The sequence below is a fragment of the Acomys russatus genome, chromosome 14 (assembly GCF_903995435.1).
Source record: "Acomys russatus chromosome 14, mAcoRus1.1, whole genome shotgun sequence".
Taxonomy (NCBI): domain Eukaryota; kingdom Metazoa; phylum Chordata; class Mammalia; order Rodentia; family Muridae; genus Acomys; species Acomys russatus.
This window is the reverse complement of record NC_067150.1, coordinates 15,867,306-15,890,176: the sequence shown is the minus strand read 5'-3', so window position 1 is coordinate 15,890,176 and position 22,871 is coordinate 15,867,306. Positions and strand designations below refer to the sequence as shown.

At 50.4% G+C, this 22,871-nt stretch overlaps 2 protein-coding genes across 7 annotated transcripts in view; both read right to left on the bottom strand.

Annotated features, from left to right (window-relative positions):
* The window catches only part of Carm1 (coactivator associated arginine methyltransferase 1), a 48,195-nt gene extending 47,775 nt beyond the window's left edge, over window positions 1-420 (bottom strand). For all 3 annotated transcript variants that reach the window (XM_051156029.1, XM_051156030.1, XM_051156031.1), the window contains exon 1: window positions 198-420. In XM_051156029.1, the coding sequence (XP_051011986.1) occupies window positions 198-420 (223 nt within the window). The remainder of the gene's footprint in view (window positions 1-197) is intronic.
* A 2,112-nt stretch (window positions 421-2,532) lies between these two features.
* On the bottom strand, window positions 2,533-21,248 carry C14H19orf38 (chromosome 14 C19orf38 homolog). Of its 4 annotated transcripts, XM_051156027.1 has the most exons (7): window positions 21,089-21,248; window positions 17,414-17,734; window positions 11,570-11,662; window positions 8,033-8,060; window positions 7,429-7,472; window positions 6,516-6,553; window positions 2,533-2,695 (listed from the first exon to the last, which is right to left on the bottom strand). In XM_051156027.1, the coding sequence occupies exons 1-7, from the start codon at window positions 21,117-21,119 to the stop codon at window positions 2,564-2,566; spliced, it is 687 nt and encodes a 228-aa protein (XP_051011984.1). In that variant the 5' UTR covers window positions 21,120-21,248; the 3' UTR covers window positions 2,533-2,563. The 4 variants fall into 4 exon arrangements, with proteins under 4 accessions (XP_051011984.1, XP_051011982.1, XP_051011983.1 ...); XM_051156025.1 differs by lacking the exon at window positions 6,516-6,553 and having other exon boundaries at window positions 11,555-11,662; XM_051156026.1 differs by lacking the exon at window positions 6,516-6,553.
* Window positions 21,249-22,871: the final 1,623 nt, after the last annotated feature.

Here is a 22,871-nt window from a genome sequence, read left to right as displayed (position 1 = left end):
CCCGCGCCCCTTCTTCGGGCTCCTCTGTCCCTGTGCACACCCTTTCTGCCACCTCGCCCGCCGGCTGCCGGAGCCGCGTGCACAAGCTCGGCCCAAGTCGTCGTCGTCGCCGTTCCCCCCCCCCCCCCCCCCCCCCCCCGGGAGCCCGCGCTGCCGGCCTCGTGCGCCGCCGTCCCCAGGGTGTCCCCAGCACTCACGGCTGTAGAGGGCGATGCCCGCCGCGTCTGGTCCGGCGCGCACCTCAAGACGCAGCGCCTGCTGCTCCGCGTGCCGCTGGATCTCGCCGTTCGCGTCGCCGATGGTGAGGAGGCGGGCGCCGGGGAACACCGACACTGTCGCGCAGGGCCCCGCGCCACCCGGGCCCGCCACCCCCGCGCTCCCCGCACCCGGCCCCACCGCCGTCGCTGCCGCCGCTGCCATCTTAGGTCCGGCTCCAGGCCCCGCTGCCACCACCGCCGCCACCGCCGCACCCGGGCCCAGGCCGCCGCCGCCGCCGCCGCCGCCGCCGCCGCCGCCGCCGCGCAGGCCGAGGCCGAGGCCGAGCCTGGCAGCGCGCCGCCTGCCGGCCACGCGCCGCCTCGCCGCCGCCGCCACGGGCCGGCTCGGTGGCGCAGCGCCCCCTGCCGGCGCCTGAGGGAGCCCGGGGAGCGCGAGCACGACGGGGGTGGGGCCGGCCCCACCCCGCGGGAACGGTCGCTGCTTTGTGAGGTGGCTTAGCCGCCCCGGCACGCCGGCGGAGGGAAGCCTACGTCGGAAGGCGGTGCTTGGCGCTATGGCCCGCCCCTAAGGGTGCTAAGCCCCGCCCCGAGACCGCGCTACGTGAACAGCCGCCCTTTGTGCCCCAGCTCAGCAGCTCTGGAAGATGGGCAAGGTGTACGTCAGGAGGCGGGGCTTGGACGCTCGGACACGCCCCCGGGTGGATCGGGTGCCCCGCCCCTTCCCCGCCCCCCGCTGCGGTGTCGCGTGAACAACAGCGCTTTGTGCCACCAAGTGCCTCTGTGTGCGTCTGGAGGCCGTGCTCGGCACTCGGACACGCCTCTGGGAGCCAGACCCCGCCCCTAGGCCGGCAGCACGCGAACGACCACGCTTTGTGCCATAGTCCGGTAGCTCAAGAAAGATGGAGGAGGAGGAGCGTGATCGGGAACTAAGAAGAAATGTTCCCTCGAGGGTTGGGCTCCGCCCCTAGGCCGCCGTACTGAGAACGACCATGCTTGGGGAAAGGCGTTCGTCAGGAAGAAGTCCCTATGTACTCCTGGAGGAAGACTGGCTCCGCCCCCAGGGGGGCCGCTTAGTAGCCAAGTGAAGACGCTCTAAGTCAAGAGGCGGTGCTCTGCTCCATGGACCCGCCCCCGGGAAGGTCGGGCCCCTTCTGGGTACGATGCTGCACTGACCTCTCCTGGCCCTGGAGAATGAGAAGGACAGTTTCCAAACCCAGCAGTTCGGCCACGCCCCCAAGCTAAGGTTCCGCCCCCTACATTTCCAGGTAAGCTGCGCCTTGTTCCCATCCCACTGGTAGGACCCTGTGATGACTGGCTTGGACAGGCTTGCAGACACGCCCTTAGCTTCGCCCCGCCCCGTGTTGCTAAAGTGTAAAGGCACTTTGGCATTACCATGAATATTCAGTTTTTGAGGAAATTCTGCAGTTTCTCTACTAGGACCTCTCCCCAGTTCAACAGTGCGAATTGCTGTTCACTTTTGCTAGGCCTCTAGTCTAATTCACTTATCCTCTCCTGGGCCTTTCCTGAACCTCCAAACATTTCTCATACTTGACACTGGCAAAGGTATGGTACCTCCAGCAAGTCCAGTTCACCTCCCTCCCCACTCCCCAGCCATGCAATCCCAGGCTTAAAGATTACCTGAGGACTTAGGGTCACTTTAACAGGAGCTGTGATACCAGCAGGACTCAAAAAACACCCAACCCTTTCCCAAATTTGCATCTAATGGCACAAACCCATAATCTCAGGCAGAAACAGGAGAATGTGATTCCAAAGCCTGCTTGAGCTACAAAGTCAAACTCTGTCATTAAAAAACATACACCGTGCCAGGAAGTAGTGACACAAGCCTTTAATCCCAGCACTCTGAAGGCAGAGGCAGGTGGAACTCTATGAGTCTGAGGCCAGCCTGGTATACATAGTGAGTTCCAGTACAGCCAGCGCTACATAGCAAGACCCTATTTAGAAACAACAAAGAGAAAATACACACACACACACACACACACACACACGTACTAAGCCACCCAGCTGGGGAAGCACAGGAGTTGGGTACAGAATGTGGAGCTCTTATGCCCAGCTGGGTGCCCACTTCCTGGTGATCTGGCCAATCTGGGAGTCTACAGAGCGGCTTCTGGCTTTCTGTCCAGCCTCTAGGCTGATTCCCGGGCTAATTTTCTTGTCTTCTGTGAGTAAGGTCACAACAGGAGTCCCCTTCCTTGGGCCATTCTATCCCTGGCTTGACGGCCCCCTGGCCACTGCGAAGTCTCTGGATAGATGTCCTGCTTCTGCACTGGGGGGGGGGGGGCCGCGGCAGGGCAGGAACTGGACAAAGGGTCCCGTATTCTTCAGCCTCACTGGCAGACCCGGAAAGTGCTGAACTCGGGGGGCTCCGGAGAGGATGATGTAGAGGTGGGCCTCTTTCGGGGCCCTGAGTTGCTAGGATGTGCATCCAGGGTTGCCACCAAGTCTTCCTGAGTCATTTTCTTTGTCCGTGGAAGAAAAACAAAAACAAAAACAAAACTGCATGATTTGGGGTGTAAGGGTCTGGGAGTTCCCCCTACCCCAAGTTCTCGGGTACTGGGTACAGTTGAAGGCTGACCTCTCTGGAGAGCCAGTGCAGGCCCATTCTAAGAAGCTGGACTCTCGTTTCTTGCGTGTGATTCTCACTCCACCAGATCTGGTAACTTCAGATTTTGTAAGGAGTGTCACATAAAGCCTGGGCCTTACCCTTTTCTGATAAGGAGCTTTAACAAGCACAGGGAATTCCTGGAAGTACCCCACCCTATGCTGAGATCCTAGCCTCTAGCAAATGACCTTTAATCTTACCTACAAGTCATCCCCTCACACATAGGACATTGAAGTACTGCCCCCCCAACCTCCACCCTTAGCCTTAGCAAATCAATCAGACACAGTCACCCTCAGAGCCCCTCCCCACTGCCCAAGGTTCATAAATAAAGGCTGGTTGGCTTGCTGGGAGTTGCTTGTACTCTCTTGCTCGCCATTCCTCTATCCTCACCTTCTGAGGATCCATTTATGGAGGCGGGGGACTGGCACTGGAGGCCCTGTGGTCGGGCAGCAATGGCGGAACTGCCTTTGTAGCTGCTGGGGCCTGCTCCACCAGTGCCCATATCTTGGTGCTGACCCCGGTGAGGTCTCTCTAGACCCGCCTGTCAGTGTGTGTCAGACATCTTTCTACCTCCCCTGCTGTAGCACTGGTGTGCCCCTGCTGCCTCTTCTCTGCAGAGGAGGGAGGCCCTGAAGCTGGGGCTCAAACTCCATTCCCATCCCTTCCTAGCAGCCTGACCTCACTTGAGTGACAACCCCCTTTGCCTCAGTTTCAGATGATAGTATCCAACTCCTAGGGACACTGTGAGGCTTGAAAAGGACACGCACATGAAGTTGCTGGTGCCTGAAAAGCCAGCTCACCTTTGTACTCACCCCTGTCAGGGCTCCTAAAACCTTCAAAAACTGGATCCAGTTAGCTGAGGAAGGCTGAGATGCCCTCAGAGCTTTGGTCATCTCTGAATAGTGACCCCAGTAAGATCCCTGTGTAGCCACAGGGTCTTTGTAAAAAGTAAACACATTAAGGTGTGCCTTTAATCCCAGTCTCAGAAAAAAAAATAAAGAAAATGAAAGAAAAGAAGGCCCAGTGGTGGTGGCACTCGCCTTTAATCCCAGCACTCGGGAGTCAGAGGCAGGTGGATGGCTGTGAGTTAGAGGCCAGCCTGGTCTACAGAATTAGTCCAGGTCAGCCAAGACTACACAAAGAAACCCTGTATCAAAAAAAGGAAAAGGGGGGGGAACCTCCTCCTCCTCCCCTTAGGGCTTTCCAGACTGTTAAGTGTCTGGCCCTGAGAGAGCAGGCAGTGAAGAGGTACCTGGCAGCTACTTTGTAGTCATTTCTACCACATAAAGCTTTCTTTTTTGGAAGATTTTATTTATTGTTACTGTATGGGTGTGAGTACTTTCCAAAATCTTTTTTTTTTTTTTTTTTTTTTTTGTTTCGTTTTGTGTTGTTTGTTGTTGTTATTTTTTTCCCCTGAAACAAGGTTTCTCCATGTACCCTGGCTGTCCTGGACTCACTTTGTCAACCAGGCTGGCCTCAAATTCAGAGATCCTCCTGCCTCTACCTCTCAAGTGCTGGGATTAATGGTGTGCGCCACCATACCTGGTTCTTTCCAGAATCTTTAAGTGCAGCTTATGGGGACAGCTGGGGATTTCCTGGAACTAGACATAAAGTTCCAGGCCAGCCAGGGCTACCTAGTGAGACCATTTCTGAAGGAGAAAGAAAGGAAAGGAAAGGAAAAACTAAGACCAAAAGCAAGAGGTGAGACATTTACACAACCGTGTTCACGAAAGCCAAAAGGTAGGAGAATTCCAAGTGTCCATCAATAAACACAGATCAACAAAATGTGGTCTATCACACTCTGAAATAATATTCACCGTTGAAGATGAAGAAAATTCAGAGACAAGTTAACATCATAAGATGAAACAAAGACTATACTATCTGTGGTGGGACCAGCCACTCTCTAAAGTAGAAATATGCTTTTGTTCATATGGGATTAGGCAAATCAAGAAAGGCAGGAAATAGGGCTGAGCCCAAGATAGGGGAGTGTGTGTGTGTGTGTGTGTGTGTGTGTGTGTGTGTGTGTGTGTGAGAGAGAGAGAGAGATACTTCTCTGGGGCTGTGGGAGGAATGACTACATATTAAGACCCTGTCTCAAACAAAAGCAAGTAGAGCATGTGACTTGAACCGGATATGGTGGTAATCCCTGCACCTGGGACGTGGCTGCAAGATGATCAAGTATTCAGGGCCATTCTCAGCAACAGACAGACCAGCCTGTCTGGAAATAACAATATCCAAATCAAACAGCAACAGCAAGAAAAAAAGCCTTAGGGGCTGGACAGTCCTGGCTGGCCCAGGTAAGACAAAGCTGCAGCAGCTCACATGCCTCAGCCTCCCAAGTGTTGGGATCACAAGCACTGGCCAGCTCACCTAGCCTTCTGGGTTTATCTGGATAGTTCAGGATTAGTCAAGAGCTGAAACCACAACAGATGTAACAGGCCCGTGCGAACCTCTCTCTCACCATCTCCCCCTCCCTCCCCTGTTTCTGTATGTGGTGCCCAGTATGGAACAGCACTTCAAACATACTAGGTTCTCACCTACCCATGCAGTTGTGGCTCCCCCTTTGTACTTTGTTTTGTTTTGTTGGCTTTTTGAGATAGTGTTTCCCTGTGTAGCCCTGGGTGTCCTGGAACCTACTCTGTAGACCAGGGCTAGCTTCAAACTCAGGATCCACCCGTCACTGCCTCCCAGGTGCTGGGATTAAAGGCGTGTCCCTCTATGGCCTCCTCACTGCTTTCTTTTCTAGGACAGGAAGAGTCAGACTGGTGAGGTGGCTCAGCAGCTCACGGCACTTGCTGCGAAACCTAATGACCTTGGTCGGATTCCCTGAGCTCACATGGAAGGAGAGAACCAACTCCAGCAAGTTGACCTGTGACTCCTACATGTATGCTGTGGGAACCCCACAAATACACGATAAGTAAAAGGCGGGCTGGGGACGGAGACAGGGATTCTGCAAACTAGGTTGACCTGTAGTTCATTATGTAGCCCAAACTAGTCCTCCAACCCTTCTTCCACCACCTCCCAAGTGCTGGGACTTTACAAGTGTGAGCACTACACTGACTTAACAATAAGGAGGAATAAATAGCTGGGCAAAGTGGTGCAGGCCTGTCATCCCAGCACTCGGGAGGCAGAGGCAGGCAGATCTCTGTGAGTTCAAGGATAGCCTGGTCTACACAAACTCTATTTAAAAAAAAAAAAAAAAAAAAAAAAAAGACAAGCCGGGTGTGGTGGCACAAAAAAAAAGATAAGCCAGGCATGGTGGCGCACACCTGTAATCCCAGCATTCGGGAGGCAGAGGCTGGCGGACCACTGTGAGTTCGAGGCCAGCCTCATCTACAGAGTGAGTCCAGGACAGCCAAGGCTACACAGAGAAACCCTGTCTCAAAAAAAAAAAAAGACCATAAGGAGGAGACTAGAGCATATTAGAATGTCACAAGGTTCCACAGAGGCCTCTGAGAAGTCACCCCAAACTTTCACCATCCTCAAGGGTGTAACCCATCCCAGTGACAGTACAGCCCCATGAGCCCCTAGTTTTTCATAGCCAACCCCAGGCTTATGGGCAAGGGCCTAGTTCTATGACTCTAGGTGGATCTGAGTCCTCAAGCTCAGGGTCAGAGGTCTCCCAGTGACACAGCTCCCTGTCCCCTCTCAGCGGGCTGGTCACCAGAGCTACTTACCGTGGAGATGGCAAACAAAGAGTTATCAAAGGACAAATCTGAAACAGAGAGAGCAAACTCAGCAGGGTTGGGTCCACTGCCCGCACCCACCCGGGCCTTCCCCACCATCTCACTGCCCAGAGTCAACTCTGCAAAAGGAGTTGGGGTTCATGGCCCAGCATCCCCTCCAGATTCTTGTCAGTCACTCGACAAGGTGGGTTGTGGACATTAAAAGGCAAGAGTACAGGTCTCCCCATGTGGAACAGGCTGGGAGCCAGCGAGATGGCCCAGTGGGTAAAGGCGTTTGCAGCCAAAATTGTCGCCTTAGAGTTAATCCCCAGGACCCACTTCGATAGAAGGAAAAAACTGACTCCTGCAAGTTGTCCTCCAACCACACATGCACACATCCCATACAAGCAAAATAGATATGCAAGCTGGGCGTGGTGGTGCACACTTGTAATCCCAGCACTTGGGAGGTTGACGCAGGTGGATCTCTGTGAGTTCTAGGCCAGCCTGGTCTACAAAAGTAAGTCCAAGAGAGCCAGGGCTATTACACAAAGAAACCCTGCCTCAGGGGGGAAAAATACACACACACACACACACACACACACACACACACACACACACACACACACCACAAATGCTACTATCTGAAGTGTGCTTATAGCATGGCTGGTGTGGAAGTATACTATAGAGCCTGTCTGAGGAATCGGTTTCCTGGAGGGGGTGGCACAGAGAGAATGTTCTAGGCAGTGGGTAGAGCCAGTGTGGAGACTAGAGACAAAAACAAAGTGAAAGCGAGCAGAAAGAATGGGGACAGTGTTTGGACCCCAAGAGCAACACAAGGCCACAGAAAGGTCCAGGTAGCAACAGAATTCTGAAGGTTACTTCACCCAGGGAAGAAGCATCAATGGGCATAAGTCACATAACGGACCTGTGTTGGTGACATTGATCTGAGCCCAGCAGGATTCACGCTCCCTGCAAAGGGATCCAGAAGAAAGGATGATGCCTCATGAAGTAGAACACTTGTTCTGAACATCCCCATAGCAAGACTTGACCTGATACGGCTTGCTTCCTCCCCTTGCACAGCCCCTGCCCACAGCAAATACCTGTACACTGAAGGTGCTCATACCCCCTTTCTAGAGCCATCACACTGGGTGGCTACTCTCTGGCTGTTAGGAGCCAGGGACACCTCCAGTCAAAGTCTAACATTGCACACTCCCAGTGAGAGTCCCGAAAAAATGCCACTGCAGCTATCTAGATTTCTGGGACAGTATTGTGGGAGCCAGCAGTGAGCCTAGCTGCCTGGCCCATGTAACTGAGCTTTGGGCCTCAGTTTTACATCTGGAAAATGGGTATCATCTGGACTACTAGGAGGAAGCAGTACCCATAGGTTTTAGAGCATCCTAGTACACAGCAATGCTCAATAAATAATCCATGTTCCATACATTGATCAGCCCTCCCACCAGAGGGCACTGTGGGGAAGGATGCATTTGCCCAGCTAGTGAAATGCTAAAGATCACCTAGGAGGGTCTCACCTCTGCTTCTGTAAGTTTCTGACTTTAGCTGGAAGAAAGATGGACAGACATTGGTTAGATTGCTCTGGATCTGATAACAGCTGAGAAATGTTGACACCCGTGAAATCAAAAGTTCCGGTGACCCCTGTGGGACCAGCCTTGCCTCATCCATGTAGAACTTCCAGAGTACAAAAGTTGCTATAAACAGATCTCTCTCAGTTCTTTCTTTTCTAGGCAGGGTTTCACACTGTAGCCTGGGAGTTCTGGAACTCACCGTGTAGACAAGCCTGTAGGTAGTGATCTGCCTCCTGAATGCAGGGATTAAAGGCATGTGCCAATATACCCACCTTTGAAGGAGAGATAAGCATGTTTTTTGTTATGATCCCAAGAGTGGGATGAGGAACGGACTTGTGAGAGAACAGGTGATGTTAATCCACTAGAAGACAAACCACCTCATGTGGGAGCTTGATTGTTGCCAGCTGAAAAACATCCGTGGACAGACTCTGGGAGGGCTTTTTGAAAGACTTGGAATAGTTTTTGGCTGTTCATCACTCCACTTCAGGACGCTCCTAGAGAGAACCACTCCAAGGCGGCTTCAGGGCTCCGGCTGAGGCTCCAGGTTCCAGCAGAAGTCCTGCTGACTATGCCAGAAGAATCGTTCCTCGGAACTGAGATCCTTAAGGTTTCATTATTGTGTTCTTTAACCTTTTCCTATTGTTTAGGTTAGTCAGGTTATAAGTGAGGTACTCTTGGTTAATAAGTTCATAATAAAGTATAATTGTTAAGAAAATTGAGCCTACACACCTTCTCTTAGTTCTTTGTTTCGTTTTGTTTCTCTCAGTTTCTCTCAGGCTCACCTGAACTCACTAGACACCCGAGGCTGGCTGAGTCCTCCTACTTCTGCCTCCTCCATGCTGGAATTATGGGTGTGCGCCATCTGTTTCCTTGAGGCAGCAGGCAAGTCAGGCTGGTCTCTAACCCAGTCTTCTTCATCAGCCTTTAGAGTTCTGGCATTCCAGGTGTGGATGACCATTTCACCCAAATGTGTTTTGTGTTTTCTTTTGTTTTGGGACATGTATTTACTCTGTGTGTGCATGTTTTGTAAGGGTACGCGTGCACACAGCAGATGTAGAGGCTAGGGAGAGTCGTGTGGAGTCAGCTGTTCTGCCATATGAGCCCAGGAGTGGAACTCAGGCACTCGTGCTTGGCAGGAGCGTCTTTGTCTGCTGATTAATCTTGCTGGCCCTTATTTTTGTGTTCGATGTATGAGAAATGTATGTTCACTTAAAAAACAAAAACTTGAGGGGCTGGAGAGATGGCTCAGCGGTTAGGAGCACTTGCTGCTCTTCCAGAGGTCCTGAGTTCAATTCCCAGCAACCACATGGTGGCTCACAGCCATCTGTAATACGATCTGGTGCCCTCTTGTGGTGTGCATGAAGACAGTGTGCTCATAGACATAAGATAAATAAATCTTTAAAAAGTAAACAAATCTTTAAAAACAAAAACAAAAACTTGATGCATGGTACTCACTGCTGTAATCTGAGCAAACTGAAGCGGAGGCAGGAGACTTGTCTACACTTCAAGGCCAGCCTGATCTACATGGGAAGTGAGGTCTCCAGGCCTTCAAAATTGTGTAAACATATAAAAATCATTTTTCTTAAAAACTATGAATTTCTCTGACAATTTCCATCACAAGCCTGTGGTTGCAGCATTAGAGAGGTAGAGGCAGGAGGGTCATGAGTTCAAGACTGCCTTTAGCTACACAGCAAGTGCGCCACCACCGCCCAGCTATAAAGTCAGCTTTTGAAAGGAGTTTCCACTGTTGCTGAGAATGAAGCTGGAGCGGGCAGAGCGCCCCTCCTAAGTGTAGAGGTTAGGGCAGTGGTTCTCAACCTCCGTCTCCAAACGTTTTTACATTGTGGTTCATAACAGGAACAATATATTTCTGAAGTAACAATGAAAATAATTTTATGGCTGGAGGTCAACACAACATAAACTATATTAAAGGGCCACAATATTAGGAAGGTTTAGAACCACTGGTTTAGAGAATGAAAGTTCTGAAAACAGATGAAGGGAATGGTCAAACACAAATCAGAATGAATATACTTTTGTTCCTGAGGCAGCATTTCATGTAGCCCAGGCTAGCCTGGAACTTGCTATGCAGTGAGGCTGACATTGAACTCTTGGTCCTCTGACTTGGGCTAGTAATTGCTGGCATAACAGCGCCTGCTATGCCTTTTGTGCAAGAGACTTGAGCCTCCACAGAACTTGCTGCCTGGGGGTGGGGGCGGTGGTGTAGAAACAGTCTAGTTCCCCTTGAGTACTCAAGGACCCCATATGTCAGTGTCACCTCACTTGTGTTGGTGCCCCACCCCCAACTGCTGAATTCTGGGGAAAGAATTCCCCAAATCAACTGTCTCTGTGCCCCTAAGAAAAATGGATGACAAAGCCGGGTGGTAGTGGCGCACGCCCTTAGTCTCAGCACTAGGGAGGCAGAAGCAGGTGGATCTCTGTGAGTTTGAGGCCAGCCTGGTCTACAAAGTGAGTCCAGGACAGTCAAGGCTACACAGAGAAACTTTGTCTCAGAAATAAAAAACAAAAAACAAAACAAAGGATGACAAAGCCAGCCCTGGTGAGGTAGAGAGGTGATGCGTGGTTAGGAGCCTGGCTAGTTTCCAGGCCGCAGACTCAGAGCCCAGCACCACTGTGTAGGAGGCACAGGGGCCATGTGCTCCCAGATCAGCACCAAGGGAAGCTGGACTGTTACACACACAGGGTTGGTCCTTCAAAGGACGGGATGTTATCAGCCCAGAAGGCTGGGGGCAGAGGTGGCTAATAGCCTGGTGACCTTTGTGACATCTGTGTGACACCCCAAGATCCTTCTCATGCATGAACTTGTTTTTCTCTGTCAATCTATAGAACCCATTTGTTTTGGAAGGTGTCACGTGTACTTTACAGAGTTTCCATATCATGTTGTAAGATGTATTGTACACATGGGATTGAGCTAGTTATCACCAGGAAAATTTTCACCAAACTGTGTTGTGCTTTCTAGATATAAAGTAAACTAGTCAGGGTCAGACTCCAGGAGTTTGAGCCAACACCAGCTACTTAGTCATGCTAAACTGAACTGCCTTGTACCCCCCCCAAAGATCATAAAAAATAAAGGGAAATTTTAAATAAAACAGTGGTCCATATGGAATTGTAGCACTTGGGAGGCTGGGGCAGAAGGATTTCAAGTTCTAGCCACACACACACACACATTGCCCAAAAAAGGAAAGAAAACTCCAGCGAATGGACAGGAGTTCTCCATCAGCCTCAATGACACGACTGGGAGAGGGGAGAGGAGAGAGAGCAGAAAGGAGCCGGACGTGGCGGCACAATGCCTGCACGCCAAGGGCAGACACAGTAGAGCTCTGTGATTTCCAGACCAGCCTGAGGACATAGTGGCTTCAGGGTAGCCAGGGCTGCATAGTGAGACCCTGCCTCTAAAAGTATAAGAGAAAGATCGAGAACAGTTGAGAGCTGCCAGCTGGCCGTGCTTACTTGGTGCCCCATTACCTTTCCTGACCACCACAGCGACAGCCACCAGCCCTGCGAGGAGTAGGACAGTTCCAGCCAGGCTCAGGGAGAGCGCCAAGATCCAGGTAGGGACTAGAGGAAGAAGGAAGACAATGGGGCAGGTGAAGGAGTGTGAGGGCACGGGAGGGGGACACCCGGGGTGCCTTTCCAGAGGCCCACCGTCACCCAGGAGACACTTCAGCTAAGCGTAGGTGGGCCTGGGACCTTAACAAGTCTGGCACATAGGCAGTTAGCAGACAATGAGGACTTCCACTGGACCAGCAAGAAAGTTTATTCCTTCTGGGGAGGTAATCCCATCCCAAAACCAGATTACTAAACTTCTAGAAAGCTGAGGAGGATGAATGTGAGTTCAAGGCTATCGTGAGCTAGAGAATTCGATGCCAGTATAAAATACAGAATGACCTACACACACACACACACACACACACACACACACACACACACACACACACACACGAGAAAGGAGCTATAGTTCAAGACAGAAACCTTGACTAATAGCCAAGCACTGTGGCACACGCCTTTAGTCTCAGCACTCAGGGAGGCAGAGGCCGGTAGATCTCGCTGGAGTTTGAGGCCATCCTGGTTCACAGAGTGAGTTTGAGTACAGCTGGAGCTGTACCAGAAACCCCGTCTCAAAAAAACCAAACCAAAACCAAACCAAGCTGGGCATGGTGACGCACACCTTTAATCCAAGCACTCGGGAGGTAGAAGGAGGCGGATCTCCGTGAGTTCAAGGCCAGCCTGGTCCACAAAGAGAGTCCAAGACAGCCAAGGCTACACAGAGAAACCCTGTGTCAAAAAATAAAAATAAAACAAAACTAAAATGTAAAAAGACATGTTTACATCCACTACACTAGTCATTTAAAATATTTATTACATTTGTTTAGTGTCACACACACATACAAGCACCACAGTATGTACATGGAGGTCAGAGAATAACTTGTGGCAGTCTACAAGCAGAGTTCCAGGACAGCCAAGGCTACATGAGAAACTTTGTCTCGAAAAACAAAACAAAACAAAAAAACAAAAAAATATTGAAGCTGGCACAGTGGTGCAAGGGTCAGACACACAATCCCAACACATGGGAAGCTGAGGCAGGAGAATTGCTATGACTTTAATGCCAAGACTCAAGAGCCAGACCTTACCTAAAGAAAGAAAGACATGGGCTTTTTTTGGTTGGGAGACTATCAATGATTGCTTCTATTTCTGTAGGGGAAATGGGACTATTTAGCTTGTTTATCTGTTCTTCACTCAACTTTGGCATGTGAATTGAAGACCCAGATATGAATCCACACACATATGGTCACTTGATTTTTGATAAAGAAGTCAAATCCATTCAATGGAAAAGGATAGCATCTTCAACAAATGGTGCTGGTCTAACTGGAGGTCTGTGTGTAAAACAATGCAACTGGACCCATATTTGTCATCTTGCACAAAACTCAAATCCAAGTGGATTAAAGACCTCAACATAAAACCAGAGACACTAAGTCACTTAGAAGAAAAAGTGGGGAAGAGCCTGGAACATATTGGCACAGGAGACAACTTCCTGAACAGAACACCAACGGCCCAGGCCTTAATGTCAACAATTAATAAATGGGACCTCATGAGGCTGAGAAGTTTCTGTAAGGCAGGAGACACTGGCAAGAGAACAAAGCGACAGCCTACAGACTGGGAAAAGATCTTCACCAACCCTACATCTGACAAAGGTCTAATATCCAAAATATATAAAGAACTCAAGAAATTAAACACCACCAAACCAAATAACCCAATTGAGAAATGGGGCTTGGAACTAAACAGAGAATTCTCAACAGAGGAATATCAAATGGCTGAGAAACACTTAAAGAAATGCTCAACCTCCTTAGTCGTCAGGGAAATGCAAATCAAAACAACTCTGAGATTCCATCTTACACCCATCAGAATGGCTAAGATCAAAAATTCAAGCGACACCACATGCTGGCGAGGATGTGGGGAGAGAGGAACACTCCTTCATTGCTGGTGGGAATGCAAACTAGTACAGCCACTTTGGAAATCTATCTGGTGCTGTCTCAGAAAAATGGGAATAGGGCTTCCTCAAGACCCAGCTATTCCACTCCTTAGAATATACCCAGAAGATGCTCCAGCACACAACAAGAAAATTTGCTCAGCCATGTTCATAGCAGCCTTATTCATAATAGCCAGATCATGGAAACAGCCTAAGTGTCCCTCAGTAGAAGAATGGATAAAGAAACTGTGGTACATATACACTATGGAATACTACTCAGCTATTAAAAACAAGGAATTCCCGAAATTTGTGGATAAATGGATTGAGCTAGAAATGATCATAATCAGTGAGTTAACCCAGAAGCAGAAAGACTCAAATGGTATATACTCACTTATATCTGCATACTAGCCCAAGGGGCATGTCCCACGAAAGCCTTCACTTACCAGGAAACTGGGACAGAGGGGAGGACATCCTATTGGGACTCTAGATGAGAGAAGCATGGGAGAATAGCAAAGTAGAAGGATCCAGAGGGTCCTAGAAACCTACAAGTAGAACATTATGATAGGCAGATTTGGGCCCAGGGGTCCCACTCAAACTAAGGCACCAGCCAAGGCCAATACAGGCGGTAAACTTTAAACCCCTACCCAGATCTAGCCAATGGTCAGAACATTCTCCACAGTTGAGTGGAGAGTGGGATATGACTTTCTCACGTACTCTGGTGCCTCACATTTGACCATGTCCCCTGGAGGGGGAGACCTGGTGGCACTCAGAGGAAGGACAGCAGGTTATCAAGAAGAGACTTGATACCTATGAGCATATACAGGAGGAGGTAATCCCCCTCAGGAACAGTCATAGGGGAGGGGAATAAGGGGAAAATGGGAGGGAGGGAGGAATGGGAGGATACAAGGGATGGGATAACCATTGAGATGTAACAAGAGTAAATTAATAAAAAAAATTTTTTTAAAGAAAGAAAGAAAGACATGAGCTGGGCCTGGTGGTACATGCCTTTAATCCCAGCACTCAGGAAGCAGAGGCAGGAGGGCATGTGAGTTCAAGGCCAGCCTGGTCTACAAAGCAAGTCCAGGACAGCCAGGGCTACACAGAGAAACCCTGTCTTGAAAAAACAAAACAAAAGCTGGGCAGTGGTGGTCTCAAAAAAAAAAAAAAAAAAAAAGAGAAAAGAAAAAACAAAACAAAAGGAATCAGTGTGAGTGGGAGGGGACAAGAGAGGGTGACAGGTCCATATGAACAAAATATACACATGCATCATGACAATGTCATAATGAAACCCATTGTTGTGTAGTTAATACATGCTAAGGAAAACATTGTTTTTTGTGTTTTTTTTTTCCTTTTTAAAAAATATTTATTATTTATACAGTGGTCTACATGTATATCTACAGGCCAGAAGAGGGCATCAGGTTACATTACAGATGGTTGTGAGCCACCATGTGGTTGTTTATGCCACCACCACCTGGATGAAAACATTTTAAAATGTGTAAATCTAGGTTTGGTGGTCCATGCCTTTAGGCCCAGAGAACATTTTTAAAATTATTGATGAAGTAGGGACCAGCCCATTGTGGGTGTTGCCATCCCTGGCTTGTGGTCCTGGGTTCTATAAGAAAGCAGGCTGAGCTCCTCCCTCTCTCTCTCTCTCTCTCTCTCTCTCTCTCTCTCTCTCTCTCTCTCATACCCCTTTGCCGTTTCCTTCTCCCCCCCATGTCTCCAGAGACAGTTTCTGTATCCCCTTATTAAACCTCTTATGTGGAAAAAAAAAAAGCAGGCTGAGAAAGTCACGAGGAGCAAGCCAGTGAGCAGCACCCCTCCATGGCCTCTGCATCAGCTCCTGCCTCCAGGTTCCTGCCTGACATGAGATCCTGTCCTGACTTCCTTCAGAGATGGACTACAGTGTGGAAGTGTAAGCTTAATAAACCCTTTCCTCTCCACCTTGCTTTTGGTCATAGTGTTTTGTCACAGCAATAGAAACCCTGGCTTAGTGTTTAAAGGCACTTGTCACCAAACTTGACCACCTGAATTTAATTCCCACATAGAGGAAGGAGAGAGCAGATTCTCACAGGTTGTCCTCTGATCTCCAAACATGCGCGTGCGCGCGCGCGCGCACACACACACACACACACACACACACACACACACACACACACACACACACACCAGGGGTTTGAGTTTTTTTGGGAGGGGTTTGTTTTTGCTGTTGTTGCTTTAAAAGTGGAGGCTAGAGAGATGCCTCAGTAGTTAAGAGCACTGGCTGCTTTTCCAGAGGACCCAGGTTCAATTCCCAGCACCCACATTGCAGCCCGCAACCATCTGCAAGGCCAGACCAAAAGGATAAGACCCTTCTTCTGGCCTCTTTGGGCATTGCATACATGAGACAAAGACAATACATGTAGACGAGAAACCCATGTACATTACATAAATAAACAAGCAAACAAATATGTCCATTACTAATTTTTTTTTGAAACAGGGTTTCTCTGGGTAGCCTTGGCTATCCTGGACCCACTTTGTAGACCAGGCTGGCCTCGAACTCAGTGACCCGCCTGCCTCTGCTTCCTGAGTGCTGGGATTAAAGATGTGTGCCACCATGCTTGTGCCCATTCTTTTTAACAATTTATTTAATTTTTTGTTTTTATGTGCACTGGTGTGGGGGTGTCAAATCTCTTGGAACTGGAGTTACAGACAGTTGGGAGCTGCCGTGTGGGTGCTGGGAATTGAATCCAGGTCCTCTGGAAGAGCAGACGGTGCCCTTAACCACTGAGCCATCTGTCTAGCCCCAAAGTAGTTCTTCTTGGGTTTGAATCCCAGACCTCCAAACTTAATGTCTGATGCTTTACCAACTGAGGTACCTGAGGCCTCTCCCATTTTTTAAAAATTGATGACATTATTTTATATGTATGGGAGTTCCGCCTACATGAATGTCTGTATACCACTTGCATGCAGTGCCTGTGATGGCCAGAAGAGGGCAATGAATCTCCCGCAGTTGGAGTTACAGGTGATTGTGAGTAACCAGCTATATAGGTCCTGGGAACTGAAGCCCGGTCCTCTGAAAACATTGTCACTGCTCCTAACTGCTGAGCCATCACTCCAACCCCTCCATGTTGTGTTTTTGAAACCAAGCCTTGTTCTATAGCCCAAGGTGGCCTGCGCCTTGTTCTGTAGGCCATGCTACACTCAAACTCCCTGTGTAGCCCAGGCTGGCCTCAAGTTTTCAGAATCCTCTTGCCTTAGCCTGTGTCCAGCTGCTAAGCCATGTTGAATGGGTTTTTGTTGGTTGGTTGGTTTGTTTTTGTTTTTGTTTTTTCGAGACAGGGTCTTTCTGTGTACCCTTGCCTGTCCTGGACTCACTTTGTAGACCAGGCTGGCCTCGAACTCACAGCCTTTAATCCCAACACTCAGAAGGAAGAGGCTGACAGATCTCTGGTCTACAGAGCAAGTTCTAGGACAGCCAGGGCTACACAGAGAAACTATTTCAAAAAAAGTAGTCAATGATATCCACCCTGGACATACAATGGGCTCTGACGGCTACCTAGAAGTCCTTTCTCAGCACAGGCGTCCTATGGCAGCATGGGGCACACACATCCTCATCCCAGCACTGGGAAGATAAGAGCAGAAGGACCTGAAGCTCAAGGTCGGTCATCCACGGCCGCATGGGGAGCTGGAGATTCAGCCCCGGAGCCTTTGCACACCTGTTTGCCCACTCTAAGTCCTGGGTTTCCCAGGTGGCTGCTTCTCTTCCTTCAGATCAGCCGACTTCTCTGTAGACTTGAACTTGCTACAGAACATCCCAGGGAAGGCGAGGGCAGCATGCCCAAGGCTCTGCTGGGTCTTACCTGGGAAGGAGATCTGTACCGGCTGGCTGAGGTCTGACATCTGGGACTGGCTGTGTTCACCCATCACGCCATATTGACAGTGGAAGTTGCCCCCAGCAGCCTTAGCGCCGTCACCACTGCCACCACCAGTCACATTGAATGTTACACCAGGCCTGTCTGAGGGGGCCTGCAGTAGCTGCACCACCTCTCTCCCTCGGTACAGGGTGAAATTGGCCCCTAGGAAGTCCTCTGGGGCTGTACACGAGATGTAAATGGGATCATCTTGGCTGCTTGGGTAGGGAGGCACCAGGAAGATGGACGGTGCAGGGATGGCCAAGGAGCCTGTAACGAAGAATGCCAGCTTGAGATGGCTGTGTGTTCTTGGGATCAGATCACCTACTCTCTAGTGTCCGAGTGCATGTGTGTATGTTTCTGCATATGCACACCTGTGTATACTGGGGAGCAAACCATCCTGACCTCTGAGAAGCTATGCCTCCAGGCCCCGAGCCTTGATGTTTGCGTCAGGACACTGCTGGCCCCTAATACTCACCATGGTATAGGAGATTGGGTGCTGGGCACGTGTGAGTGTCGTTGTTTAAATTGTCTCATCGGCAGTGGCAGTGACTGTTATACAACAACACAATGTTGCTCACTCAACATTACCATGCATCAGGCTCTGCTGTGGTTGCCAGGGACAAGGCAATATTAGTCTATAGAAATGAATAGAAGCTGGGGCTGGAGAGCCAGCTCAGTGGGTAAAAGCACGGGCTGCTCTTCCAGAGGACCTAAATGTGTTTCCCCGGCATCCACGTGTCACCTCACAATTCAGTCTGCATCTCAGATCCAAAGGGGTCTGATGCCCTCTTCTGGCCTCCACGGGGACCAGGCATGTACATAGTGCCCAGACATGCATGCAGGCAAATCACCCACACACAGAGTAAATAAAATGAGGGGAGAAAGGAAATGAACAGAAGTGCTGACCTCAGGAAAGTGCAAGAGGAGTGCGGGGTAATGGAGAAGGCTATTTGTGAACTGGGGTGACCTCAGAGGACTTCCCAGAAGAGGTGACATATAAGCTGGGCCATGCTAGTGGAGAAGGACCGCTGTTCAGCCTGAGGAAATGCTGTGGGAAGAAGCCCAGAAGCTGGATGAGGCACACAGAGGAGCTGGTGGTATGACTGAGTGGTAGAGCCCTGCCCAGAATCCCCCAGTGAGAGACTGGGGTGTGGCTCAGTGGTAGAGCCGCTGCCTAGAATCCCCCAGTGAGGGACTGGGGTGTGGCTCAGTGGTAGAGCCCCTGCCTAGAATCCCCCAGTGAGGGGCTGGAGGTGTGGCTCAGTGGTAGAGCCCCTGTCTAGAATCCCCCAGTGAGGGACTGGGGTGTGGCTCAGTGGTAGAGCCCCTGCCCAGAATCCCCCAGTGAGAGGCTGGGGTGTGGCTCAGTGGTAGAGCCCCTGTCTAGAATCCCCCAGTGAGGGACTGGGGTGTGGCTCAGTGCTAGAGCCCCTGCCTAGAATCCCCCAGTGAGAGGCTGGGGTGTGGCTCAGTGGTAGAGCCCCTGTCTAGAATCCCCCAGTGAGGGACTGGGGTGTGGCTCAGTGCTAGAGCCCCTGCCTAGAATCCCCCAGTGAGAGGCTGGGGTGTGGCTCAGTGGTAGAGCCCCTGTCTAGAATCCCCCAGTGAGGGACTGGGGTGTGGCTCAGTGCTAGAGCCCCTGCCTAGAATCCCCCAGTGAGAGGCTGGAGTGTGGCTCAGTGGTAGAGCCCCTGCCTAGAATCCCCCAGTGAGGGGCTAGGGTGTGGCTCAGTGGTAGAGCCCCTGCCTAGAATCCCCCAGTGAAGAACTGGGGTGTGGCTCAGTGGTAGAGCCCCTGCCTAGAATCCCCCAGTGAAGAACTGGGGTGTGGCTCAGTGGTAGAGCCCCTGCCTAGAATCCCCCAGTGAAGAACTGGGGTGTGGCTCAGTGGTAGAGCCCCTGCCCAGAATCCCCCAGTGACAGGCTAGGGGCAGTAGCTTCTGCCAAGCATGTGTGAAGCCCTGGATTTATCTACAAGACCAGACAAGAAAAGGAAAGTCCAGGAGGTGAGTTTATGTTGTCTGGTGAAGGGTGAGTAAGGAGAGTCAGAGTAAGACCCCAGCCGGAGGAATTTGTCCTACTCCTTGGTGCTGCCTAGAGGGTGAGGGTAGAGTGGGTCTTCCTGTAGGAAGCAGCCTCTGATGGGACCAGTCTGTTGCTTAGCTGCCGCAACTTCCTGACCAGAAGGTCGGAGATAATCCATTTCGTCTTTTTAAAATGTATTTTATGAGCCTGGCTTGGTGGCACATGCCATTAATCCCAGCACCCAGGAGGCAGAAGCAGGCAGATCTTTGTGGGTTTGGGGCCAGCCTGGTCTACAAAGAGAGTTACAGGACAGCCAGGGATTTTACATAGAGAAACCCTACCTCGAAACAAAACAAAACAAAACAAAACAAAAAAGCCAGGCAGTGGTGGCGCACGCCTTTAATCCCAGCACTCGGGAGGCAGAGGCAGGCAGATCACTGTGAGTTCGAGGCCAGTCTGGTCTACAAAGTGAGTCCAGGACGGTCAAGGCTACACAGAGAAACCCTGTCTCAAAAAAAGAAAAAAATAGAAAAAAAATATTTTATGTGTATGGGTGATAGCCAGGCGGTGGTGGTGCACACCTTTAATCCCAGCACTCAGGAGGCAGAGGCAGGTGGATCAATGTGAGTTCGAGGCCAGCCCGGTCTAGAAAGCGAGTCCAGGAAATAAAAGTGCAAGAAACAAAAAAACAAAACAGAACAACAACAACAATGGAGTCCAGGACAGTCAAGGCTACACAGAGAAACCCTCTCTTGAAAAACCAAAAAAAAGTATTTTATGTGTGTGGGTAATTAACCTGCCTGTGTACCTGGGCACTATCTGGTACCTGTGGAGGCAAAAAAAAAAAGGGTGTTAAATCCCTTTGGAGCTGAGTTACAGAAAGTTGTGTTCTACCATGTGGGTGCTGGGAACTGAACCCAGATTCTTTGGGAAAGCAGTCAGTGCTCTTAACTAACTACTGAGCCAGCTCTCTAGTTCCTTGTTTTGTCAATTTTTTAAAAATTAAATGTAAAAAAAAAAAAAATTAAATGTATTCATTCAGTGTGTGTGTGTGTGCGCGCGCGCGCGCGCGCGCGCGGGCAAATCAGAGGACAACTTACAGGAGATGGCTCTCTTCTTCCTCCGTGAGAGTGCCAGGGATAAAACTTAGGTCATCAGGCTTGGTAGCAAGTGCCTTGACCCCTGAGCCAACTCACCAGGCCGTCTTTAAAGACACACACAGAACCAATCCAGCCCAGGCAGGAACTCCACCCCAGCGTGTGCCCCTGCCTAGCCCCGAGCTGGGCGCCTTCAGGCGACCCTCCACAGAGCTTGGGCGCTACTGTCTCCTATAGAACAACTCCCCAAGTCTTGTCCTCTGATTGCCACAGGCCTGGAGGCCCACGGGGCTGAGTCACGGGCAGTGGTGCTGCTGGAGGGATGATCCTGCTACAGAACTTGCCTCTCAGGGCCTGAGAAAGCTCAGATGAAGAGGCTGGCAGTCACCTAACAAGTGGAGAGGGCAGTCCCACTGTGCTTTCTGCCACACTGGGGAGCAAGGCGGACAGGGAGTAGGGGCAGCTGGGTGCTTCCCCCAGGGGCAAGCTTCAGACTCACCAGATGCAAACAGCAGAATGGTCCAAGGCATCTCTCCTCCAGTGTAGGGCTGGGAAAGCGGGCTCAAGCCACAGGGATCTGGGGCGCCCTGCCAGCCAGAGACCACAGGGGAGAAAGGAGAAGCGAAGGTTGGTTGGTTGTACGGTTTCCTCAGTGGCAGGAAGTTACACACATGCTTGGGCACCAAAAGAGACTTTCTCCTGTCCCCACCCCTTCCCCAAACACACAGCCAGCTACCCCATCAGTGCTCAGCAGCCCCCCTGGCTACAGTTCTGTACATTGCAAGGGGGAAATGTTTGTTTGCTTCCTTCCTCCAACCCTAAGAGGGAAGCCTCTACCCAAGACACAAAACAAGCAGCAAAACAAAATGACGTGGTGGCATCCAGGGGGCAAGGCTCAACCTCAGTGTCTCAGGCAAGATCCCAGTACTGTATTGTCTCAGCTGCTCTGGAGAGATGAGAGTAATGGATACTAATTAGATCAAGGAACTTGGAAGAGCAAATGCAACAGTGTAGTCAAGGGGCCCGGCTCCCCGCCTAAGAATGCTTGCCCAGAACCCCCCAGTGAGGGGCTGCAAGCACAGCCAGGTGGAAGAGACAGCTAGCTGTCAGCAGCTGCATGCCAAGTGCTTTGCAGCTTTGGAAAAAGGCCTCGAGGCTTCCTCAGATAGTTGAAGGAACAACAGATGGAGAAAATGGAAAATATGGCTGGGAAAATTCCTGTACAGTTTATACATTTCGAAGTTAATGATATATATTTTATTTAGTTTCCCAGTCAATCCTAAACTGTGCCTGCAAGTCTACACCAAGGTGTAGGCTTTGATCAGTGTGGTATTTTAAGAGAGACTATCTCCATAGGCTATGGCCTTTGAAAAGGACAGTTGGCATTAATTGGGAGGCACGGCCTTGCTGGAGGAAATGCACTACTTGTGGCAGGCTCTGAGAGGTCAAACAGCTGCCATTCCCAGTTTTTGTTATTGTTTTTTTTTTTCTGAGACAGGGTTTCTCTGTGTACCCTTGGCTGTCCTAGACTCACCGGCCTGGAACTCACAGCTATCTGCCTCTGCCTCCCGAGTCCTGGAATTAAAGGCGTGCACCACCCCCTCCCCAGCTTTTTTTTTTTTTTTTTTAAGATTTATTTATTATTTATTTATTATGTATACAATGCTCTGCCTGCATGTACACCTGCAGGCCAGAAGAGGGCATCAGATCTCATTATACATGGTTGTGAGACACCATGTGGTTGCTGGGAATTGAACTCAGGACCTTTGGAGGAGCAGTCAGTCAGTGCTCTTTGCCTCTGAGCCATCTCTCCAGCCCCTGCCATTCCCAGTTTGCTGTTGGCTTCCTCTTTGTGATTCAAGATATCTTGCTCCCAGCTGCTGTTCTAGGCACCACACGAGCTGCCTCCACTCCACCATCATGGACTCTGCCTCTGGAGCCATAAGCTCAACCCTTTCTATCAGTTGTCTCGACAATGGTATTTTATCACAGCAACAGAGAAGTGACTGATGAAGCAGACCCTGGGCTGGAGAGCTGGGTCAGTGGGTAAGGCCACTAGCTGTTCCCCCAAAGGACCTAGGTTTGATTCCCAGCACCCACATGGCAGCTCACAAGCGCCAGTAACTATGGTTTCAGAGGATCCACTGCCGTCTTCTGGATCCTTGGGCCCTACAAACAGGTTGTACATATAAGCAAAACACCCATAAACAAACAAACAAACAAGCCTGAGAAGGAAGCGCGTCTTGGGCTCGAGACATGGCTCAACCATTAAAGACTCACAA

What these genes read in the sequence shown, in the direction of transcription:
- C14H19orf38 (XM_051156027.1), bottom strand. Translation starts at nt 21,119, where the DNA reads ATGCCTTGGACCATTCTGCTGTTTGCATCTG. An exon ending in GATCAATGTCACCAACACAG is followed by an intron (nt 6,554 to 7,428) that starts GTCCGTTATGTG and finishes TCTCTGTTTCAG; the next exon opens with ATTTGTCCTTTGATAACTCT. An exon ending in CTTTGTTTGCCATCTCCACG is followed by an intron (nt 2,696 to 6,515) that starts GTAAGTAGCTCT and finishes CCACGGACAAAG; the next exon opens with AAAATGACTCAGGAAGACTT.